The 25,249-nt window shown below is 44.9% G+C and overlaps 1 protein-coding gene across 1 annotated transcript; it reads left to right on the top strand.

The window, feature by feature from the left end:
- Positions 1–19,173: 19,173 nt before the first annotated feature.
- Positions 19,174–25,089, top strand: LOC147665763 (uncharacterized). Its single transcript, XM_086949522.1, has one exon. It carries the CDS (start codon positions 22,607–22,609, stop codon positions 23,729–23,731), a length of 1,125 nt encoding a protein of 374 aa, XP_086805648.1. The 5' UTR covers positions 19,174–22,606; the 3' UTR covers positions 23,732–25,089.
- The last annotated feature ends 160 nt before the right edge of the window (positions 25,090–25,249 follow it).

Below are 25,249 nucleotides of genomic sequence, written 5' to 3'. Positions count from 1 at the left end.
GTGAGGGCCCTTGCTTCATATTAGAGCTGCCCTATGATAAAGCATGACACCCTTCAGGTGTGTGAGGGCCCTTGCTTCTTATTGGAGCTCCCCTATGATGAAGCATGACACCCTTCGGGTGTGTGAGGGCCCTTGCTCCTTATTGGAGCTTTTCCCCTATGATGAAGCATGACACCCTTCGGGTGTGTGAGGGCCCTTGCTCCTTATTGGAGCTGCCCTATGAAGAAGCATGACAACCCTCGGGTGTGTGAGGGCCCTTGCTTCTTATTGGAGCTCCCCTATGATGAAGCATGACACTCCTGGGGGTGTGTGAGGGCCCTTGCTCCTTATTGGAGCTGCCCTGTGATGAAGCATGACACCTTCGGGTGTGTGAGGACCCTTACTCCTTATTGGAGCTGCCCTATGATGATGCATGACACCCATTGGGGTGTGTGAGGGCCCTTGCTCCATATTGGAGCTGCCCTATGATGAAGCATGACACCCTTCGGGTGTGTGAGGGCCCTTGCTCCTTATTGGAGCTGCCCTATGATGAAGCATGACACCCTTGGGGTGTGTGAGGGCCCCTGCTCCTCATTGGAGCTGCCCGATGATGAAGCATGACACTCCTGGGGGTGTGTGAGGGCCCTTGCTCCTTATTGGAGCTGCCCTATGATGAAGCATGACACCCTTCGGGTGTGTGAGGGCCCTTGCTCCTTATTGGATCTCCCCTATGATGAAGCATGACACCCTTGGGGTGTGTGAGGGCCCCTGCTCCTTATTGGAGCTGCCCTATGATGAAGCATGACACCCTTCGGGTGTGTGAGGGCCCTTGCTCCTTATTGGAGCTGCCCTAAGATGAAGCATGACACCCTTCGGGTGTGTGAGGGTCCTTGCTCCTTATTGGAGCTGCTCTATGATGAAGCATGACACCCTTGGGGTGTGTGAGGGCCCCAGCTCCTTATTGGAGCTGCCCGATGATGAAGCATGACACTCCTGGGGGTGTGTGAGGGCCCTTGCTCCTTATTGGAGCTGCCCTATGATGAAGCATGACACCCTTGGGGTGTGTGAGGGCCCTTGCTCCTTATTGGAGCTGCCCTATGATGAAGCATGACACCCTTCGGGTGTGTGAGGGTCCTTGTTCCTTATTGGAGCTCCCCTATGATGAAACATGACACTCCTGGGGGTGTGTGAGGGCCCCTGCTGCTTATTGGAGCTGCCCTATAATGAAGCATGACACTCCTCAGGGTGTGTGAGGGCCCCTGCTCCTTATTGGAGCTGCCCTATGATGAAGCATGACACTCCTCGGGGTGTGTGAGGGCCCCTGCTCCTTATTGGAGCTATCCCCTATGATGAAACATGACACCCTTCGGGTGTGTGAGGGCCCTTGCTCCTTATTGTAGCTCCCCTATGATGAAACATGACACCCTTTGGGTGTGTGAGGGCCCTTGCTCCTTATTGGAGCGATCCCCTATGATGAAGCATGACACCCTTCGGGTGTGTGAGGGCCCTTGCTCCTTATTGGAGCTGCCCTATGATGCAGCATGACACCCCTCGGGTGTATGAGGGCCCTTGCTCCTTATTGGAGCTGCCCTATGATGAAGCATGACACCCTTGGGGTTTGTGAGGGCCTCTGCTCCTTATTGGAGCGATCCCCTATGATGAAACATGACACTCCTGGGGGTGTGTGAGGGCCCTTGCTCCTTATTGGAGCTATCCCCTATGATGAAACATGACACCCTTCGGGTGTGTGAGGGCCCTTGCTTCTTATTGGAGCTCCCCTATGATGAAGCATGACACCCTTTGGGGTGTGTGAGGGCCCTTTCTCCTTATTGGAGCTCCCCTATGATGAAGCATGACACCCTTCGGGTGTGTGAGGGCGCTTGCTCTATACTGGAGCTGCCCTATGATGAAGCATGACACCATTCGGGTGTGTGAGGGCCAGTTCCGCAAGTGGTGGAGTGCAGTGCAAACTGCGGTTCACGCTGATCTTCCTGCCGTTCTGGTGGAAATTCTACTTGAGGGGTAGCTCACGCTCGCCAACTTACTGTTCACAAACGCTAGCGGGGAAAATCCTCTGCTGCACTACGCGCAGTGGATTTTTTTGCACTTAATGAGTTTTGCGGAGCACAAAGTGCAGAAAACACCACAAACTCAGCAAACGGAGCCGAGGTCACCGCCCAGGCCTAGCAGATAGTTGTTATGCTACTGAGGATCTGTATTAAAAAATGTCATAAAACAGAGGGTCCACTGTGGCCCTTTTCCACATTATTGAAGCAACTCCTGAATGTAGTGATGTTTGTACTCAGAGTGGGAGTTACAGCATTTACCACCCGTTTTAAAATGTTCGCTGCATGGGGGTCTAGAGGAGAACCAGACAAACAAGAAACTGACAAATTTGAGGAATGCCAAGTAAGGAATGTAAACAGAGCTATACTATTAGTAGTATCTGGATGCCACCATATTCTCATTGTGTAAATGTTAACGAGAAACGCCACATTCACAGAAAAGACATTCTGGTTGAATTCCAGGGAGTGAAGATGCTGAACGACATTGAAGGAATTCCTGGTAGCCTGGCAGGCAGAGAGAATTTTATTGATGCAAAATAGTGACCGTGGAGACCTAGTTTTCTGGCCGACGCCTGGTGGAGCTACCTGGTAGCTAAAGAGGAGATGGGCTGTGGACTTCCCCCTCGGCCGTCACCTACCCAGCTGGATGTTGGCAGATTTCCCTACGTCTCTTTGTCATTGGCTCCCTCCTACTCCTTCACCCTACCCCATTACCCCCCCACGCTCCATTTATTTCTTCCTCTATGTTCTCTAAATGTTTTCCCATTGAGACTTAGCTAATTGGCCAATGCCCGGTGGAGCTACCTGATTGCTATAGAGGAGCTGGGTTTTGGGACTTCCCCCTTGAGCGTCATCTACTCAGCCGGACTTTGGTCAGTCTTTCCTTCGTCTCGTCACCTTATCTCCCTCCTATCCCTTTACCCAAAACCCCTTCCCCTCTACACTTTCACTTATATCGTCTTCCATACTCTTGCAATGTTTGTCTAGCAACTGATGTAAATTGTAACTGATGTAATTTTGTAATTTTGTGGAACCTCATGTAAAGCGCTCTGATACCTCTGGGTCTAGCCAGCGCTATATAAAACTCTTAAAATAAATAAATAAAATAAATAAATAAAAATAAAAATAAAATAAATGTTCAGGTTTTTTTAAACTTCAAGATGTACTCTAAACCAGATAAAAGCTTTTGTTTGATCCTTTTAATAGGGTCAAATTCTTTGATATACTCAAAATCAATAAAAACTTATCGAAATGAAAATGAAAAAAAGAGGCAATTTCATAAAGTGACTATACTATCTAATTATTAAAACTCGCAGCATCACTTGCTATCTCAACCACGAATGCAGTTTCTCTTCTTGTTCAATGCTGAGTCCAATGAGATACTTTCACTTTAGCTCAGACACTTCATTTTAGGACCCAACATCTGCTTTTGAAACGGCGCTGCCATAATATTATTATGAAAAAAGACCGCCACATGGTAGGTCCATCTTAAAAGGCAAATGATGGAACACAGAAAGGCATGAGTGGACGAGCAACAACTCCAGAACGCGACCTTTCGGAAAGCAGGTAACCAGATAAATGAGTCCTAGAACCAAATAACAGTGTAGCTGGTAACTTCTGGTCTTGACGGGGAGAACAATTCTGAGCATGGGCAAGATGAAGGCAGCATCTTTACCCTCTCAGGCATAGCATGGGCAAGATGAAGGCAGAATCTTTACCCCCTCAGGCATAGCACGGGCAAGATGAAGGCAGCATCTTTACCCCCTCAGGCATAGCACAGGCAAGATGAAGGCAGCATCTTTACCCCCTCAGGCATAGCACAGGCAAGATGAAGGCAGCATCTTTACCCCCTCAGGCATAGCACAGGCAAGATGAAGGCAGCATCTTTACCCCCTCAGGCATAGCACGGGCAAGATGAAGGCAGCATCTTTACCCCCTCAGGCATAGCACAGGCAAGATGAAGGCAGCATCTTTACCCCCTCAGGCATAGCACAGGCAAGATGAAGGCAGCATCTTTACCCCCTCAGGCATAGCACGGGCAAGATGAAGGCAGCATCTCTCCCCCTCAGGCATAGCATGGGCAAGATGAAGGCAGCATCTTTACCCCCTCAGGCATAGCACAGGCAAGATGAAGGCAGCATCTTTACCCCCTCAGGCATAGCACGGGCAAGATGAAGGCAGCATCTCTCCCCCTCAGGCATAGCATGGGCAAGATGAAGGCAGCATCTTTTCACCCTCAGGCATAGCACAGGCAAGATGAAGGAAGCATCTTTACCCCCTCAGGCATAGCAGGGCAAGATGAAGGCAGTGTCTTTTCACCCTCAGGCATAGCAGGGCAAGATGAAGGCAGCATCTTTACCCCTCAGGCATAGCACAGGCAAGATGAAGGCATCCTCTTTACCCCCTCAGGCATAGCACGGGCAAGATGAAGGCAGCATCTTTACCCCTCAGGGATAGCACAGGCAAGATGAAGGCATCCTCTTTACCCCCTCAGGCATAGCACGGGCAAGATGAAGGCAGCATCCTCCCCCTCAGGCATAGCATGGGCAAGATGAAGGAAGCTTCTTTACTCCTCAGGCATAGCACAGGCAAGATGAAGGCAGCATCTTTACCCCTCAGGCATAGCACGGGCAAGATGGAGGCAGCATCTTTACCCCCTCAGACACAGCACGGGCAAGATGAAGGCAGCATCTTTTCACCCTCAGGCATAGCACAGGCAAGATGAAGGAAGCATCTTTACCCCCTCAGGCATAGCAGGGCAAGATGAAGGCAGTGTCTTTTCACCCTCAGGCATAGCAGGGCAAGATGAAGGCAGCATCTTTTCACCCTCAGGCATAGCAGGGCAAGATGAAGGTAGCATCTTTACCCCGTCAGGCATAGCAGGGCAAGATGAAGGCAGTGTCTTTTCACCCTCAGGCATAGCAGGGCAAGATGAAGGAAGCATCTCCCCCCCCCCCCTCAGGCATAGCGGGGCAAGATGAAGGCAGCATCTTCTCCCCCTCAGGCATAGCAGGGCAAGATGAAGGCAGCATCTTTACCCCTCACGCATAGCAGAGGCAAGATGACGCCAGCATCTCTCCCCCTAAGGCCTAGCAGGGCAACATGACGGCAGCCCCTTTACCCCCTAAGGCATAGTAGGGCAGGATGAAGGCAGCATCTCTCCCCCTAAGGCTTAGCAGGGCAAGATGACGGCAGGATCTCTCCCCCTCAGGCCTAGCAGGGCAAGATGACGGAAGCATTTTTACCCCCTCAGGCATAGCAGGGCAAGATGACGGCAGCATCTTCTCCCCCTCAGGCATAGCAGGGCAAGATGACAGCAGCATCTTCTCCCCCTCAGGCCTAGCAGGGCAAGATGACGGCAGCATCTTCTCCCCCTCAGGCATAGCAGGGAAAAATGAAGGCAGCATCTTTACCCCCTCAGGCCTAGCAGGGCAAGATGACGGCAGCAATAAAACAAATAACCGACAAAGGAGGTGACATGAAGATTATCGCCTTGAGAGCTTCATGAAGATATGTTTAAAGGACACCCCAGCAGTAACAGATCACTCTTTCAACTACGTGGAGTATGACTGACACAAATATTCAATATCCCTCAGGCATAGCAGGGCAAGATGAAGGCAACATCTTTATCCCTCAGTGATAGCATGGGCAAGATGAAGGCAGCATCTTCTTCCTCAGGCATAGCAGGGTAAGATGAAGGCAGCATCTTTACGCCCTCAGGCATAGCAGGGCAAGATGAAGGCAGCATGAAGAACCGGGATTTTAGATCCCAGCGGCGCCAGGGGAAAACGCCCGATATCTTCGAGTTCACCTGTCCTAGAGCACAGAGACACGGAACACTTCTAGATGACGTCAACGATCAGGTTTATTGGCTGCAACCAGGAACAGAGATCTACGAAGCACAACACGGGTGGTTCGCGAGAGACTGCACACTTTCATTGAGCGGTGCATGGTCTTTTATGCCAAAATCTGTGCTTCAGGCAACATTCCAGGCTAGCATTGATTACATACAAACTGACCAATGAGCATGTGACATTTCAAACATATCAAATGATGACAATCCCACTTTTCATTTGTCCAGCCCACCAAAAATGACCAAGCACATTCCAAAAACCTTGTTCGATCAGGCCGGACAAACCCCATCATAAAATCTCAACCCAAACCAGTGATTATGTCTTAAAGCAAAGACCAGAAACAGATTGAAAGCAAGATAGAAGGGTGGATGCAGTGTGCCATGAACTTCGGCACGTCCTGCTCTTTGATCTTTATCTGACCAGCTGCTAACAAGCTCAGCGAGGTCAGCCTTGGGCAGCGAAGTCAGTTTGGCCAGGTCATTCAGAAGTCAGCTAAGGTGTATCATGTAGTTGCCTCGTTTCTACATAATGTGTTAAGTCAGCGTGAGCTTATAAAATGTTTAAACGCCATTTTTTCCTTTAGCTTCATATTTTGCACACGACACATAATTGTTATTGTAGCTTTCAACCTAGAAGGGCGTTATGATTTACGTGCGAATAATATGTTATTGCTCTGATATCAGTTTTGCTTGGTACACTGTCTGCACAGTGAGTGCTGAAAACCTTCAAGGATAACTAAACACTGTGTTGTTGTAAGGTCTGATCTTCGCACCTCTCTAGCCATAACACTAATGCAGCTGCTGCCAGAACCTGGTTTTACACGGGTTTTATATTGGTTTGCACAGAGCACACCCACACACTTGATGTTGCTTCGGATACAGAGAGCTGGTGGACGCTGATGTGATCCTCTACCACTGAGATCCTGAGGTATGGGCCCGCCCTGCTAAAACCCAAATGAGACCTTCATAGATATAATATACTATGCTAGTTAGGGAGGGTGAGAAATAGGTGTTGTTAATTCCTATTCATTGCGGCATATTAATATGCTATCACCGTTCGCTTTCTATGGACTAGTAACTATGCTGATAACTTTGTTTCTTATAATATGTTTGCTTGTATTATATAAGATACTGCGTTTGAGAACCCTGCGTTAGTAAATAAATATTTCAAATATGCACGTGTCCTCTTTTACTCCGCGTTCTGGTTTGAAATGATTATATAGCGAAAGAGTGTTCATGTGTTCCACGATACCTGGGGTACTCTAAGTTCATGTTCTGGTCTGTCTAAGCATTGGGAGGTTGTTATGACCAATGAGACACTGTAGCTAGTCTGGTAAGGGGATTTTGGGTACTGGGGTGAGTTTTGGGCCATCCTAATTCACGAGGTTCCAGATCTATATGCACAGTTCTGTAGGAGAACGGAATTCCCGCTACATGGCGCCCAACCGTTGTTGGCCTTATATCATGACACTCGAGTAGTATATCATTCATTCCTTAACACCTTCACTGTTGTTTCCGGAAAACAACGGTGTGGGATCAAACCTACCTATTTGTGAAATAGGTCTTTTCAAGCTTGAATCTTTCTAAAACGGTTTCCTTGAATTACTACCCAGTTGTGCTACAAAGTTTCTTTGTTCTTTCCTATTTTCTGTGCCGTCATGGCCGCCGTAGACATTCAGCAACATAGTCGCATTGCGGTGCGCAATCATTTGCGGCATTACGAGGTGCCCGTTGAGGGCTTGGCTGTGATACTGGTGGTGAGTGCGGATGCGAGATACCCATACGAACTCTTTTATTCGTGGGTGACGTTTCCGGAAGTGGACGCTAATACAGGCGTATTCCACTCTTGCACTCCGTTGTACCAAATTAATATACTCCGTACAGGGCACTGGAGATTCCTATTGATGTCTGGCAGCATCGAGTTTGGTTTGGTGGCGCCCTACCCCATTCTTTAACTGCTCCGAGGTTGGGTCCTTTGTCCATTCCAGGCTCAAATTGGCCTGCTTTGGCGGGATTTACGCCTCATCCTCTACATGCCACTTGTAACTTAGGTGAACTGCGTAGACTACACGTGGTCACTATTGACGTGATTAGAGCTTTAGTGCAATACACTGGCCGTAATGGCCCGGGTGGAACTCCCGGAGGTGCGGCGCTTCCAGCGGGACAGGGTAATTTGAAACTCAGTCCGGTAATGGTCAATGCTGTAATGGGCAAGAAACCTCTGGATAAGGATGATTTTCCTTTCTGGCTTGCTGAGAAATTTGACAAACTGGAAGCAGTGTTTCCTAATACGACTCCTGGTGAAAAACACCGGATTCTGACACTAAGTTTGCCGAAAGATTTGGCCCCTGAACTCGTTGACTGTGAAACATGGGGTAAGACTTTTGCAGCGGTATATGCCAGGTGCTATGGCACCCCTTCAATGGCAGTGCTACCTACGATCCTTAAACGTGTTCAGGATGATCACGGACCGGAGTCTGAGGTTGAATTGGGTATGCGCCTGTGTGGCTCCTTTGAAGTAGTTTGCGATCTGATCCTTGCTAATGTCAAGGGGGATGCAGTGAACTTTCAGGTGGCCAATGCCTTGGCAGCTGTTCCCGATCCCGAAAAACCCCGTCAGTTAGCGAGGATTATAGTTGCGGCTTATAAAACCGTGGGTCGCAATGCCAAGGGTCTTAAGCCTTTTTCTGTTAAAGAGAAAAAGCAACCCCAGGGTCAAGCTTCGGAGACTGATACTCAACCAAAGTCCAAGAAACAAAATTGGCCTAAAAAACAGAATCAAGGTAAGCAACAGCAACAACAAACACAAGTTTCGCTCCCTGCGACACCGTTGCCTGCGCAAACAGAACGTGTTTATGACTTGTGCGATCGCGCGATGATTAAGACACCTGATCGATTTCAGGCATCTGATCAACGCTCTCCTCGTTCCTTTCAGGACTCATCAGCCTCGACGACCGGTGGTGGAGGGGGCGGCAGGGGACAGGGTGGTCAGCAAGGACGTGGCCAGCCCCGCCCGAAAGACGGTGCGGGACAGCAGGACGACTCGACACCGAGACGACCGCAATTTGCGAAGAAGAAAGTCACAGCCTTAACAGCGCATAGATATGCCACAGATTGTGAGAACGCGGCTTCGGAATCTGACGTGGGCTCTGACTTTACTGGACAGCGCGGTGGAGATTACCATAGTCAGAGAGGCCCTCCGTCCACTACTGAAGGTGACAGCGACTGACGTTTTTGTTGTGATCGAAACAGCTGACACAAGAGTTGCTCCCCCTGATAGACTTTTTGAAATTGTCCTGTTAATAGAAGGTGACATACAGCGAACCATAAAAGGGGTATTCTGGGAAAATCTTTCGTCTACGTATGACATTTTGCTTGCGGAGGCTGACTGGCCCCCACCTTTTGTGCTCGCAGCTCCGCGAGGGGAGGAGGTAATCCTTCCCAGTTTCGCGAACGCGGTCTCGAGAGAGCATGCGCAGCACTTTGCAGAAGAGTGGGCTGTGGCGCTGGCGCCGGCTGTGTACCGCATTCAATGTGGTTGGGATAAATTGTCACCATGCCACGAAATACCTTTGCGGTCTCAGCCGCAGCCTCAACCTCAATATCCCATCCGGCGTGAGGCCAAGGCTTCCGCCGCAGCGATCCTTGAACAATTGGAATATCAAGGTGTAATTGAAACGTGTGTGTCACCGATGAATAACCCTCTTTTTACTGTAAATAAGCCAGACGGTTCATATCGCTCGGTTTTAGATTACCGGCATTTAAACTCGCATTGCCGTAACTGTGCAGTACAGAATACTCACAGGTCTGCTCTTGTGAATAGTCTTGTGCGTAAGCGGTTTAAAACCACGCTTGACATTTCCAACGGTTTTTATGCCCATAGACTGGATAGTCTGAGTTCTCAATGGATCAGCTTCAGTTGTGGCGGTGTTCAGAAAAAATTTCTGCGATTACCTATGGGCTATAAGAATAGTCCTGGGGTTTTCACTGCCCGCATTGTCTCTCTCTTGGAGAGAATCGACCCAGATGCTTGTTCGTATATGGATGACATCTATCTCACAGACGACGAACTTTGGGAGCATCTGTGTCGAGTAAACGGAATAATTTGTGCCTTTGCAGACATAGGGTACAAGTTTAACTTTGCAAAATCGCACATTGCAGAGTACACAGTGTTGTTTCTGGGCTACGAGCTCAACAATGAAGGGAAAGGTTTAGCTCCTCTCTTCCTGGAGAAATGCGCTCAGCTGCGCGCTCCAACAACGCTGAAAAAATTACAGTCTTTACTGGGCTTTTTGAATTTCGGAAGGACGTACATTCCGGAATATGCCCAGCGTATCAAGCCTTTGTATGCTTTGATACAACCATCTTTTTCCAAATCATGCTGGCTGCCTGAGCATTCGGCTATTCTGCAGTCTTTGCAGGCTGATCTGCTCGCTTCTAAATTCTTACTGACTTGTGATAACCAAACTAACCTGGTGATAAGAATAATACCTGGAACGGTAGGTTTTACGTACCTGACTTTTAATGAAGGAGACACAGTACCTATTGCTTACATGTCCCACTTGTACACCTCGGCTGAAATGCGATTTTCCACTGTGGAGAAAGTGTTGACGGCTGTGCAGATGGCAATTCTTAAAGAACGTGCCTTGTCACAGGGAAAACGCATGTTGGTTGTTACCCCGTGTCCTGCCTTGGAGGCTGTTACGAAAGCCAGTGTACCAAATTCTAAAGCTCTGCACCCTCGGTGGATTCAATGGGCTACTTCCTTGACGTCTCAGGATGTCACGTTTATTTTTGACGCCTCGTTACAGTCGCAGGAGTTCTTACAGTATGAATTCGTTCATCCAGCTCCCTTAGCAATGCGACCTTTGGAGGATTTCCATTGCATCATTTACACTGATGGTTCGGCGCAGGTTGCGCATGGCTCTAAACATGCCTACGTTTCCGCATGCGCCATTGTGGTTGGTGCCATGGTGAACGATGAGTTCAAGTCCAGTGTCGTGCACACGCAGACATTATGGGACTGCACCGCACAATTAGCAGAACTTCGTGCTCTGATGCTTGCATTGGAGTTCGCGGATCCTAGTGTGACGACTTTGATTGTAAGTGATTCTTACTACTGTGTCCAGTCTTACAATGAGAACTTGTTCTTTTGGATTCAGAATGACTTTCGTGATTCCAAAGGTAGCACAATAAAACATAAAATGATCTGGGTCCGAGTGGCTGAGCTTAAAGAGCGGTTGCCACTTGTGTTTGTGATTCATACTCTTGGCCACCAGCGTGTGGGAGTCCACGCTGTCGGTAACTCGCTTGCTGATGAGGCGGCGAAATCAGCGGTATCAAAATATTTAGTTGCAGCAGTTACATGGTCCAAAAGTAAAATAGATGATGGCATCTTGGCGGCTGTTGCTGCCACTGAGAAGGGAGGTAAATATCCTACGGGATTCCCTTCAAAATACACATACCACTTAAGTCCCGATAAGGTTCCTTATGTGAAAATACCTGACGTTGGGGAACGTTTGATTCCCAACATGGATCGCAGAGCTATGCTGATTACAGCGGCTCATGAAGGAGTGGCGTCTGCGCATGCGGGCGTCTCGGCCACTGTAACTCAGCTACAACAACGTTTCTGGTGGCGGGGACTGTACAAACAGACGCGAGATTATGTCCTGTTATGTGACATTTGTCAGCAGATTAAGCCTTCGACTGCTGCGCGTCCGCCACAGACACAGTTGTACATTTCTTAGTTCAGTAAGACTTTATTGAAATTTTAAGAATGATGAAGCACATAAATACATACAAAAAAGTGAAGAAGGAATTCATTAAAATACAAAGAAGTGAAAAAGACTAATCATAAGAAATACAGTCATTAATAAAATACATCGCAAGAAAAAATTTGACATTCTAAGGAGAAAATAAGGAGGGGAAGGGAGCGGGGAAAGGGAAATATACATTTCATAGCATAAATACTTACACAAGTAGAGTTACCAATACGATACAGTATTAAGGAAAGAACAACAATAGTTATAACTGTACATATGAATCTATAGGAGACCAGAAAGATTGAAAAGTAGAAGAATTATGATGAACACCTTGTAGTGACAATTGAGCACCTCTTCTTGTAAAGATAATCCAAGACCACCAAGCATGGACTGAAAGGGAAGTAACATCCTTCCAACAAAAAGTGATGGATTTTAATGCAGCCGATACCAAAAAATTAAATAATGTAGCTTCAATATCATCAAGGGGTACACTCAACACAACAGATTTGCATATGATTAAAGTATAAGAGGGTAAATCAGAAATAGGTAGAATTTTCTGTATTACAGTCCATACTTCAGACCAAAATTTCAAAATAAGCGGACAGTCAAATAACATATGACGTAAGGAACCAGGATGCAAATTGCAATGCCAACATACATTAGATGGTAATAAATGAGCTTTAAATAAACGCAGTGGTGTCCATAAGGAATTAAATAAAATATAAGCATTAGTTTGATAAATTGACACTGGTAAACAACCAGAAATAGAAAGAGTCCATATTAATGACCAGGAATCACTTGGCAGAGATAAAGATAACTCATTGATCCAAAAGGTGGAAATTGTATCAATATTGGAACCTAAGGATACAGTGAGTTTCTTATAAAATACAGACACCGCTTTAGGGGATAAAGACACAGTATTAACATATAGCATAAAATCAGCTGTCATTGTAGAAGGAATGCCATTTGGGAAAGAATCTAAAATAGAATTACAAAGAAATTGATATTTAGACAGATCAGATAAAGGCAGATTAAATTTTGATTGGAGTTGAATAAATGGAATAAACGCATGATCCATGAAAACATCTCCAAGATAAAAAATACCTTTAGCAATCCATGAAGACCAAAAGGAAATATTCCTATTCAATTTTTACAAGGCACTATGCCATAAGGTCAAATGTACCGTTGAAAGTAAAGGGGATTCATAATTGGAGTCCAAATCTTTAAAAAATAATCTTGATGATTTAATTATGGAAGAAGAGTGTACAATTTTAGATACGGGAGACATGGTTAATAGGATAATAAAGGAAAAGGTTTAACAAGGGAAGTCTCAATATGATACCAAATAGGGGGATTAAGCATAGGAGATATATTAAACCATAACGAACTCTGTTTAAGGATAAATGCCTTATGATATAGAAGAAAATCAGGTAGGGCAAAACCAATATTACATTTGGGAATTTTTAATTTTTTATAAGCAATAGGGGGAGGCTTATTATTCCATAAAAATTTTGATAAAAGTTTGTCAACATCTTTATAAAATTTGAGTGGAAATTGAGTTGGGATCATTGCAAGAGAATAAAATATTTTAGGTGCATTAGTCAATTTAATAGATTCCATTCTTCCCCACCAGGAAAGATGAAGGGAGGACCATTTGGAAGTTTTTTGTTTAATATGTTCTAGAATGAAATCAGAATTTAATTTTAGGGTAGCATGAAGGGATGATGAAAATAATATACCAAGGTATTTCAGTTTGCTCTTTTGTCAAACTATATCTGGTGAGGGTAGCATATCAGGAGTACACAACATATTGAGTGGAAAAAAATCAGTTTTAGTAACATTTAACTTATAACCTGACACAATAGAGTATTTAGAAATAATATCAAGCAGAAAAGGAACAGAGGAAACAGGATTACTAATAAATAATAACACATCATCAGCATACGCTAGAGTTTTAACAGTAATATCACAGACAGTAATCCCTTGGATGTTTTCGCATTTTCGAATGTAATTAAGAAATGGTTCTATACCAAGTAAAAACAAAAGAGGGGAGAGGGAACAACCCTGTCGAGTTCCTCTGAAAAGAGAAAATTGGTTAGAAATCTGGCCATTAATAAATAGTCGAGCTGTGGGAGCATAGTATAAAGCAGAAACCATACGAATAAAGGAAGGCCCAAAATTAAAGGATAACAAAGTTTTAAATAAAAATTGCCAATGGATTTTATCAAAAGCTTTTTCAGCATCTAATGCCATAACACCAGCAGGGTTAAGGATAGAGGAACTTTGCTCAATAACATGTAATAACGTTCTCGTATTATTAGCAGAATATCGATTTTTCATAAAACCAGATTGATCAGGGTGAATAATTGAATGAAGAATAGGGGCTAACCTGGAAGCGATAATTTTAGCATATAGTTTACAATCTTGATTGATTAAGGAAATTGGACGGTAATTAGCAACAAGGGTAGGGTCTTTATCAGGTTTGGGAAGTACAACAATTAAGGCTTCAGAAAAAGCACCTGAAATAGTACCTGATGAGGAAAAATGAGAAAAAATCTGGTTCAAAAAAGGTAAAAGATGATGTTGGAACTCTTTATAAAATTCTGCAGGGATACCATCAGGACCAGGGGATTTTTTCTTTGGAAGCAATTTAATGGCTGAGAGAATTTCCTCATTAGTAATGGGTAAATCTAATTTAATTTTATCAGAGGCAGAAATGTGAGGTAAATCAGAATGTTGTAAAAAGGAATCAATTAAAGAAACATCACAATAATCAGGCTTATTATATAAAGTAGAATAAAAATTCAAAAACTCATTAACAATCTCATTATGAGAAAAAGCAATTTTACCTTGAGGACATTTGATGGAGGTAATCTGAGTTTTGTCTCGTTTAATACGTAAATAATTAGCCAGAAGTCTACCAGACCTATTGGTATTAAAACGAAATTTGGCATTGGATTTAGATAGTTGTATCCCAGCTCTAGTACTGAGAATAGCATTGAATTCATACCGCAGCTTTTGTAATTTTACCTTATATTGGAGATCACTAGACGAAATAAATAAACGCTCAAAATGAGCTATTTGTTTTTCTAGAGATTTAGGGGTCGATTAGGATGGCGGACGGACTTGCGTCCGTCCGCCACCCCTGAGTAGGAGGGACCGTCCGCATGGGCAGCGGCGGTCCGTCCATGGCAATTAGGATGTGACCGCCACCCTGGCGGTCACATCCTGTATGTTTTACATTGCGGAAGGTGCTGCTTCAAGCAGCACCCGCCGCAATGTAAAAAATGAAAGCAGTGCATTTGCATGCACAAAGCGGCAGGCACCGCGCGGTGCCTGCCGCTTCGTGCACGCAAAGGCAGGGGGGTACCATAGGTACCCCCCATGTGCATCCCCCACGCAACCTTCACCCAGGGGGCCCACAACGGGCCCCCAAAGTGAATGTCCGTATGCTTTTCCACGGTGGAAAAGCCGCCGTGGAAAAGCATTACATTCCCTACATCCTAATATGGCTGGCGGTGTCTGATAGACACCGCCAGCCATGTTAGTGCTTTTCCGCCGTGGTCGCCTTCCGACCGCGGCGGAAAAGTGGAGGACAGATTGTGAGACCCACCAGTCATCCTAATTTGGCGGTGGGTCTTTCAGGCCTCCTCGGCGGATTCCCCGCATACTCCGGGCCGGCGGTGGCTTCCGCCGGCCCGGAGTATGCGGGGAATCCGCCATCATAATGATCCCCTTAATATGTGAATTAAACTTCTTATTTTCATGAGCCATAATTGAAATAGTGGTACCCCTAATATAAGCTTTAAATGCATCCCATCGAGTGGTAATGGAGGTAGACCCTTCTAAATTAAAAGTAAAATATTCCTGAATAGCCTGGAGTAACTTAGGCTTATGAGTATCGTTAAGGACAATGTCAGAATTCATACGCCATCTTGACTGCTTAGAAAATGAAGATGATACATTTAATACAAAAGAAATCATAGCATGATCTGAAATGTCGATGGTACCAATGATAGGATCATTTGCAAATTGAATAAGGGAAGGGGAAAGGAAAAAATAGTCTATTCTGGAATGGGAGTTGTGTGGGTTTGAGAAAAAAGAAAACTCTTTACCAGTTGGATAGTGTAATCGCCAAATGTCAGCTAATTTAGTAGTTTGAAGAAAGGTCTTAAAGGCATGAAAAGTCTTGGACGGTCGAAATCGAGATGTAGATAATCTATCCAACAAGGGGTCTACAAAAATATTTAAATCACCATCAAAAATCAATGGAGCATTTCCCAACTTTAAAACTTCTGACGTAACAGTTGTCCAAAAAACAGGATCCTCTGACGTAGGACCATAAACATTCATCAAAAAGAAAATAGAATCATGAATTTTAACTTTAGCTATAATATATCTTCCCTCAAAGTCTGAGATCTTATGCAAGACCTGACAATGCAATCTTTTGGCAAAGAAAATAGCGACCCCATTCTTTTTACCTGCAGCAGGTGAAGAAACAATAGAGTCCACCCACTTTTTGTTCATATAACTTAAAACTTTATCATCAACATGAGTCTCTTGGACAAAACAGATGTCAGCCTTAGAATTACCTAAATAATCTAAAATTTTTAAACGTTTCACTGGATGTCGTAAACCTTTCACATTAAGAGAAACAATTTTTATATTATGAATGTTAGCCATTAGGATATAAGAGAAGAAAAAGACAGGAATAGGAACAAGAAGAAGGTAGGATAAGACAGGTTAATAGAGTAACTCTGATCGAAAGATAGGAAAGAGAGAAACAAAAAAGAGAGAGTAAAGTACAAACATGCCACATAAATAAAGACAAGGAAACGCACACCCGTTCCTCAAGCATGGCCAGTTACCGTTGGAGCCCATGAAGAAATTTAGTAATAGACCTGTCACAAGAAGCCAGCGAGATGAAGTCAAGAATTAGGGTCTTGTGTATCCATTGATGGAGGAGCCTGCTGTTCAAGGAAAAGACGAAGATCTTCAGGACGTTGAAAAGATTTAGAGACATTGTCTTTCCAGACTCGCATTGTAGAAGGATCAAATAGTCCATATTTGAAACCAAGGCTCCTCAGTTGCGGACGAAGAGATGAAAATTCTTTACGAATAGCCACAGTTTCTTTAGCAAAATCCTGATGGATGAAGATTTTTGTTCCATTCACCACCAAAGATGGTATTTCACGAACAGCTTTCCGAATAAGGACCAGGTGATGATGGCGCAGGACCTTAAATATCATCTGCCTTGGCTTTGAATGACGAGGATTACGATGTGACGGAACTCTATGAGCTTTATCAATTTCAAATTTTTCTGCAAACTTGATATTCAGGAGACCAGGCAGAAGAGATTCAAGATAAAGGCGACAATTGGTCCCTTCAATTTCTTCAGGCAAATTAAAGATGCTCAAATTGTATTGCCTATTGCGATTTTCTAAGTCCAACAGCTGAGTATGCATTGGCATAATTCTAGTCATTAAAGGTGTAAAAGCATCTGATTTATTCTTATTATCTTGGATTTTAATGGTATTGTCTGACACCTTCATGGACATAGAAGCCATATCTTTACGAACATTTTTAACCTCTGAAGCAATGGAGTCAGTATTCAAACGCAAGGCTTTAATTTCTTCCAAAATCAAAGACAAAGAAGGTTCTGAGGATTCCACCACTTTAGATTTTGTGGGAGGAGGAGAAACCTGCTGCTTCCTTTTATTAGCGGAAGGATTTTTTGAATCCATTTTGAGGTGAAAAAAAATATGTCTGAATATGAAGAAAAATAGATTGAAACAAATAACCTCAAAATATGAGGAAAAGTATTGTAAATATGGGCAATTGCGTCAAATAACACTGAAAAAACCCAGGTGCAGCAGCTAAACAGAACTGTAGGCGGAGCTAGGCCCAAGCCAGCCTCTTTCTTAAATGACACTCCGCCCCCAGGCTCACATTCTCGGCAGTACCTCGATGAGAAGCATGGAGCAGAAGTCTGTGAGGTGAGGAAAAATACATCCGTCGTCCAAAATGCTCAGAAACGAACTCACAGGTAGGTGGAGGCTTCAGGAGGCAAGCGCCGGTATTTTCGCTGGGTTCTTGACGGTAAATCGTCGTTAATTAGGGCTAAAAGCTCCGGGAATCACGGAGCTCCGGTGGCGGCGGCCATCTTGGTTAACGCGCTCGCGCGTCTCCCCAGTTGTACATTTCTAATAGACCACTGGGTTTTGTTTATTTGGATCACTGCGGTCCTTTTTCTTCTGTTACTGCGTATAAGTACATCTTAGTAGCAGTTGATTCATGCACACGCTTTGTGTGGGTGTGGCCCCATCGCAGCGCTGATTCACGGACTGTCATTAAAGATTTGCGTGTCTTTGTTGGGATTTTTGCCTGTGGTACTTTCCATTCGGATCAGGGTCCGGCTTTCGCCTCTAAGGCGTATAAGGATGCCATGACTTCGTTGGGGGTCCAAGTCAAGTTTTCGTCTCCCTACAGACCTGAGGGTAATAGTGTAGTTGAGCGAATGAACCGTGACTTAAAGCAATCTTTGACAGCACAAGTTATAGGCACTGGCAGAAACTGGTTGGCTCACCTCAATGGCGTGCAGCGTGCTCTTAATAATCTCCCTTGAAGGTCTCTGGGTGGGCGGACCCCGTACGAAATGCTCTTTGGTATCAAGATGTTTGTCCCTGACCTCGACGGTCTAGACTCCGTGGCCCAGGCCACTGCCTTTGACGTAGATGAACATTGCAATGTTTTACAGGATGTACAAAAGACTAGAGACAGTCTTGCAAAGGAACATTTGCCCTCCACGTCGGAAGATGCGTTGCAGATCCCGGTAGTTGTCTGGGTACCCCAAGTTGGAGAACTGGTTTGGGAGAAGATCGATAACAAGAAAGAATTTGGTCCTTCCTATCGAGCTCCGGTTCCCGTGCTTGGAGTGAAGGGCACAAGAACAATCATTTTACCACCACTTCCAGGTCGTAAAGGAAACAGGTTAATTTCAATTGACAATGTCAAACTACACAGGGTGGCCGATTCTTCATAGTATGACACCGGCAGTCTCCTGTCCTTCGATTGTGAGACATTCTGTTTTGGCCGCTACTTCTAATGCTGCGCTAGAGGTGGCCCTCGAAATGCCTGAGGTTTCCAGTCCTTTACTAAGTACTTTACCTGTTACTAACATTGATGACTTTGATTACACTTATCCAGCTGACTTATCGATGCCTGATTTACAGACTCGTTTGGCCACGGAATCCAGATTCTCTTTTGACTCTGTTTCAGTGAATTTGAAAAAGCCCTCACGTTTTGCAATTTGTGCCACTTTATTTAAAAAACATTTTTTGATTCCCCCTTGGATATATATTTGGCTGGTGCTCTTTTCGATTTATCTTTTTATGTCAATTAGTTTTGTGTTTTATTTTTTTCAGCTTATCGATGGACACTATGTCGAGGAGAGAACATGCATTCGACATCTCAATGGAACTTTGGCCCCACTTTCCTCATCACACTCTGCACATAGGCTGAAGAGAGACTTGACTTTTGTGAATATCACTGCTTGGCCTGTTCTCTATGGGATTGTATGGGATGCGGTTAAGTTTCAAATCCATGGCCCTACCGAAGTAGTTAATGTCCCTAATGTCCTCAGAGTGAACATGGGTGATGTGGTAAAACAAAACATACGTTCTGATGATTGGGATATACAAGCCGTAGAAGCGTTGTTCTCTGATTTGAAATACTATGCTGCCTTTGATGCTGAGGATTTATATTTAGATTCTGCTAATTATGGTGATTTGTATTGCTTTCAACATTTTGGCAACCATTTTCTTCATAAAACAGGTTCCAGAAGGGTTACTGTAAATTACACACAGTGGGAACATTGCCCAGCCCCTTTGCAAGGCAGCTCTAGTACATTTTTGAAAAAGTACACATATTTTACTGACTTTAATCAATCAAGTCCTGGGTCGTTTTATTTCAAAATGACACAAAGGTCCATGTCCAAAGTTAGACTTACCGATACTAAATAACTGTATTCGAAGTCCTTTCTAGATCAGTTAGCTGTTGAGGGCTACGAGCTATGGAAGGAAACCATTGACCTTAAATCGGTTTGGGGTTCTAAAAGTTGGCAGGTGCAGGGTAATGAGGCTTTGCACAGTGCATGTCTCATCCCAAATCATATGTTGTTTTTGAATTCCACTATTTTACAAACAACATGCTTTGGATTGGCTACTTCTAAAAAATTAAAAACACCTACTATCCCTGACTTAGAGGAGTATTCCGGTTGGAATAATGTTACACAGTTTTCGATTCGAGAATTGAAAACACTATTGCAAAATTCATCCTTTAACATTTCCAGTTTGGATTCAAAGGGTTGGCTGATGTGGCGTAGGAGCTCGGATTCTTGCCAACGTCGCTTTCTGGGTTTAGCTGAGGTCAGACCTGATCCCCGATTTGATAGTGAGCATTCTGTCACGACTTACTCAGTGGGCAAGCTGTGTCAGAATTGGTTACAACATTCTACTTTGTCTGCTGTTAAATTGCATCTATCGAAGCTGACTGATGATGTAGATTTGAATGATTTCATAAAAGGCCCGGCTAATGGTAGATCAAAAAGATGGGTCTATGCGATTTACAATGAAATCTGGAAGGCTTCACAAATTGAGGCTGCTAAGCGTCTTAGGGCTATTGATCAAGCTAATTTAGAGAAAGTGCTTGCAGTTGTGGATAACAGTATTAACATGCTTTCTTCCTGAATTTACACGTTGAATAATATTGTGTCATCAGTTGTTGATATTGTACATGATGAAGTGTCTGTATTATACCATGGTCAAAATCAATTACGAAAAACGCCCTCACAAAACTGCCCCCTGGTACACGGACTCTCTCAGGGACAAGAAACGTCTATGCAGAAGATTGGAAAGACGTTGGCGCTCAGATTACGCGGCGGACAATAAGACCTGCTACCGAGAATCTATCAGCGAATACAAAACGCAAGTAAAAAAAGCCCAGGCCACATATTTCTCCGATAGAATAGTGATGGCCAAATCGAAACCGAAGGAGATTTTTCACATCGTAAAACAGTTAATGAAGCCTCCCCCCGCCGTGCAGGTCGAAAAGTCCACCACCCACTGCAATAGTTGCTGAATTCTTCTATCAAAAAGTAAACATCATCTACTCAGCCTTCCCCCCCCATAAAAAACATCACCTCCTCTATCCAACCCAATAAATCCCCAGCACCATACCCCCCCCTACTTCCGCAATCCACTTTGACTCACTTTCCCCTACTGGACCTTACAACTCTTGAATCCTTAGCGAAGAGAGTCAAATCCGGGTCTCCTGACGACCCAGCCCCGCCAGACATAATAATGGCCGCCTCCCAGGTCACCCTGCCTATAATTAGGGAGGTACTAAATGCATCAATCACCTCTTGCATGGTTCTGGTCGTCTGGAAGCAGGCCAAGGTCAGAGCTCTACTAAAAAAGCCTAATCTAGACCCAACTGACCTGGGCAACTATCGACCCATCTCCCTGCTCCCTTGGGTGAGCAAGATCTTAGAAAAACATGTAAATCATCTTCTAGCAAACTTTTTGGAAAGTTTTCACTTACTAAGACTCCACACAGACGGGCTTCAGACCGAAACATGGGACCGAGACCGCCCTCCTCTTGGTCACCGTGGAAGCTAGAATAATCCTGGATCAAGGAGGATCAGTGGCAGTGATCCTCCTCGACCTAAGCACAGCGTTCGATACGGTCAGTCATGACACTCTGCTGTACCGTATGTCCTGTGCCGGGATTAAGGACAAAGCCTGGTCGTGGTTCAAGTCCTTTCTAGAGGATAGATCCTTTAGAGTCTTTGAGGGTGAGTCTGTCTCCTCCAGCAGACCTCTGAAGTGTGGAGTCCCGCAGGGTTCCTCTCTGAGCCCCGCACTCTTCAATCTATACATGAGGCCACTGGCTGAGGTCGTCCGTCGTTTCGGGATTAAGATCATCTCGTATGCGGATGACACGCAGCTGGTGGTCTCACTGACGCAGGATGGCAACCTACCAGCATCAGGCGGGCTCAGAGAGTGCCTAGAAGAGGTGAAGACATGGATGTCCTCTTCATCCCTCCAGTTGAACGGGGACAAAACGGAGCTGATGCTCCTAGGCCCCCCAGATCTCCGCCTCCCCGATGCCCTATGGCCCCGTGCCTGGGTCTTCCACCAACTCCCAAAGACAGTATCAAGAGCCTTGGAGTCTGGTTAGACAGATCCCTATCGTTCAATAAGCAGGCCACGAAACTGTCAGCCACCTGTTTTGGCATCATGAGGATGCTAAAGAAAATCTTCCCCCTCCTTCCCATGGAAGCCAAACAGGTGGCTATACAAGGGCTTATACAATCACGCCTTGATTTTAACAATGTGCTCTATCTCGGCGCCCTAGACTACACTCTGCGCAGGCTGCAGATAGTGCAGAATTGCGCAGCGCGCTTACTGCTGGAGATCCCTCGCAGACATTCAGTGAAGGCCGGACTGGCTAGCCTCCATTGGCTACCAGTCCGCCAAAGAATTCTTTTTAAGGCAATGTGCATTGCCCATCAAGCCTTCTGGGACACTGGTCCGAGTATTACTCGCAACCTAGTCACTCACTACACGCCCAACAGAAGTCTCCGCTCCAGCCAGACCTTTCTAGCAGTGACTCCTAGAATAAAAAGATCCAGGTTCGGCGGCAGGACCTTCGCCCACAATGCCTCTAGGACGTGGAATGCTCTTCCACTTCACCTCTGAGCCAACTCTAATCTCACCTCGTTTCGCAAACAGCTCAAAACCTTCCTTTTTAACTCACCTCTTTAACTTCAGCCCCTTCTGTCTCTCCGGTAGGTTCTGGTTATTACTAGCGCTTGGACGCCTCAGGGCAGCAATTCGCGCTCTACAACTTCAAATCAAATCAAATCAAATCAATTACGTTCCATTATGCAATTTGCGTGGACCCTACAGACCCTTAAATCTGGTCGGGTGCCTTGGAATTACATGAACGTGTCCTCTCTCTTTGCCCCTTTTAACTTGACTGAACAGCAACGGATGCTTTCAATCCGTGATGCCTCTTTTTCCATGTTACACATTGAGAGGTTGGAATCTTTACCGTTTTCTGTAGCTGAAGCCACTGCTGCAACATGGCTTATCCACGGGTTAATAACATTACCTTTTGCTTTGTACAAATTTACAAACTGTATGCGATATATTGCTATAGGCAGATATGAACCGCTAGGCAGCTCATTTCTCCATGAGGCATGGTCGCTCCCATTTACTTATCGATGCATGAAAGACGACAAAGAAGTTTATCTGAATGGGGAGGAATGCACAGAGTCACCTGATCATTCATTAATATGCAGACACATTCAGTTGCATGGTTCTTGCAACCAGGACCGGCCAAATTTAGCCTGTGTTCTAAAAGGCACCCCGGTTCCCGCGATAGTTCCCACGTTCACTTTGCTGGCGAATAGTGGTTATTTACTGTTGAATAATGAGGAATGTTGTGGGTTAATTATCGGTATCGCTTATGTGGTAACCATATCAAAACGTGTAGTGTGTTGCAAAAACATTCTGTATCCCCCTACGCATGGGACCTCAGCGGTTTCCATCTGGCCGAGCATCCCAACCTTGAAAGCGGAATTCAATGGAATGAGTAGAATAAGAGCCCTTTTGTCTCAAAAAGAAGTGGCCCTGAGTTCGGCCCGTGAAACATTCGTCCTTCACGTAGCTAACACGCGCACAGAAGTGCAAGCGCTTTTAAATACTGATTTGCCATTACATTTTAGCAAGCTGGTTCATCAAATCTTTAATGCCTCCTCCACGACTGGCCTCGCACACTTTTTTAAAATAGTTAGCAGTGGTCTCATGACCTCCTTCGAAAAGATATTTGGAGTGATCCCTGCGTTCTTCCATTCTATATTTTCAAGCCTGTTTGGTGGCTTCCCTGTTTTGCTGGCATTGGCTGCAGGGGTTCTGGTGATATTTTGTTTTATTCAAAATGGATGCACATCATGCGCTAGAACCCGCCCAGCCCCTCCTGCCGCTGTTTCAGAACCGAATGTTTGAATACTATGGCGCTTTGCCGCTTGCGACTTTAAGCACGGCATTTGGATTATCGTTTCGATTTTCCTACTTTTCATGTGTCCAGCCTGTGTTTCACTGCCTGAGCTGCGATTTCGACTGGGCCATTGATTTGTGTCTCTGCAAGATGGTGTCTCCTGACGTCGACTTTAATCATCTAATGGGTCCCATCGTGGCTCACGAGTTGGTTTGTTCTGGCGAAAGGATTATGGCCTTGGCAGTGATGCATGGACTAATGGGTCCCTGGAATATACTCGCGGCAGCACATGAGTTCTTGGCACAGAGCTATATTGAGAACCCACCGAGTTGTCCTCTGATGTTGCTAGAGGATCTGGTGCTGGATGAACACGTATGCTCTTTCCCACTATTGAATTGGATGGCTGAACTGTTTTCGGATGATGACAGTGATTTCATGCTGGAGGCAGTTGCTGCTTACTTTGCATATTCAGTACTGTCCTAAGGAGCCTGTGGAACTTTTGCTGGGAGCACGTTCCTGGTAGCTTCCGATGGAGTTTATTTTTTTTTGCCCCGGCCTATTAGCTCATTTAGAAGCAGGCCGTATCATTCAAGATTTTATACTTTTAAGTTTGTATAATCACATATACTTTTTAGGGTCGGGTTAGCTCGTTCCAGTTGAACTCTGCTTTCATGTTATGCCCCTTGTTCTGGCCTTACCTTGCTTTGACCGTGCTCGGATCATTGGGGGGGTGTCATGTAGTTGCCTCGTTTCTACATAATGTGTTAAGTTAGCGTGAGCTTATAAAATGTTTAAACAACATTTTTTCCTTTAGCTTCATATTTTGCACACGACACATAATTGTTATTGTAGCTTTCAACCTAGAAGGGCGTTATGATTTACGTGTGAATAATATGTTATTGCTCTGATATCAGTTTTGCTTGGTACACTGTCTGCACAGTAAGTGCTGAAAACCTTCAAGGATAACTAAACACAGTGTTGTTGTAAGGTCTGATCTTCGCACCTCTCTAGCCATAACACTAATGCAGCTGCTGCCAGAACCTGGTTTTACCCGGGTTTTATATTGCTTTGCACAGAGCACACCCACACACTTGATGTTGCTTCAGATACAGAGAGCTGGTGGACGCTGATGTGATCCTCTACCACTGAGATCCTGAGGTATGGGCCCGCCCTGCTAAAACCCAAATGAGACCTTCATAGATATAATATACTATGCTAGTTAGGGAGGGTGAGAAATAGGTGTTGTTAATTCCTATTCATTGCGGAATATTAATATGCTATCACCGTTCGCTTTCTATGGACTAGTAACTATGCTGATAACTTTGTTTCTTATAATATGTTTGCTTGTATTATATAAGATACTGCGTTTGAGAACCCTGCGTTAGTAAATAAATATTTCAAATATGCACGTGTCCTCTTTTACTCCGCGTTCTGGTTTGAAATGATTATATAGCGAAAGAGTGTTCATGTGTTCCACGGTACCTGGGGTACTCTAAGTTCATGTTCTGGTCTGTCTAAGCAATGGG

This window comes from Lissotriton vulgaris, unplaced genomic scaffold, assembly GCF_964263255.1.
Source record: "Lissotriton vulgaris unplaced genomic scaffold, aLisVul1.2 SCAFFOLD_219, whole genome shotgun sequence".
Taxonomy (NCBI): domain Eukaryota; kingdom Metazoa; phylum Chordata; class Amphibia; order Caudata; family Salamandridae; genus Lissotriton; species Lissotriton vulgaris.
This window is presented reverse-complemented; position numbering and strand designations above follow the sequence as displayed.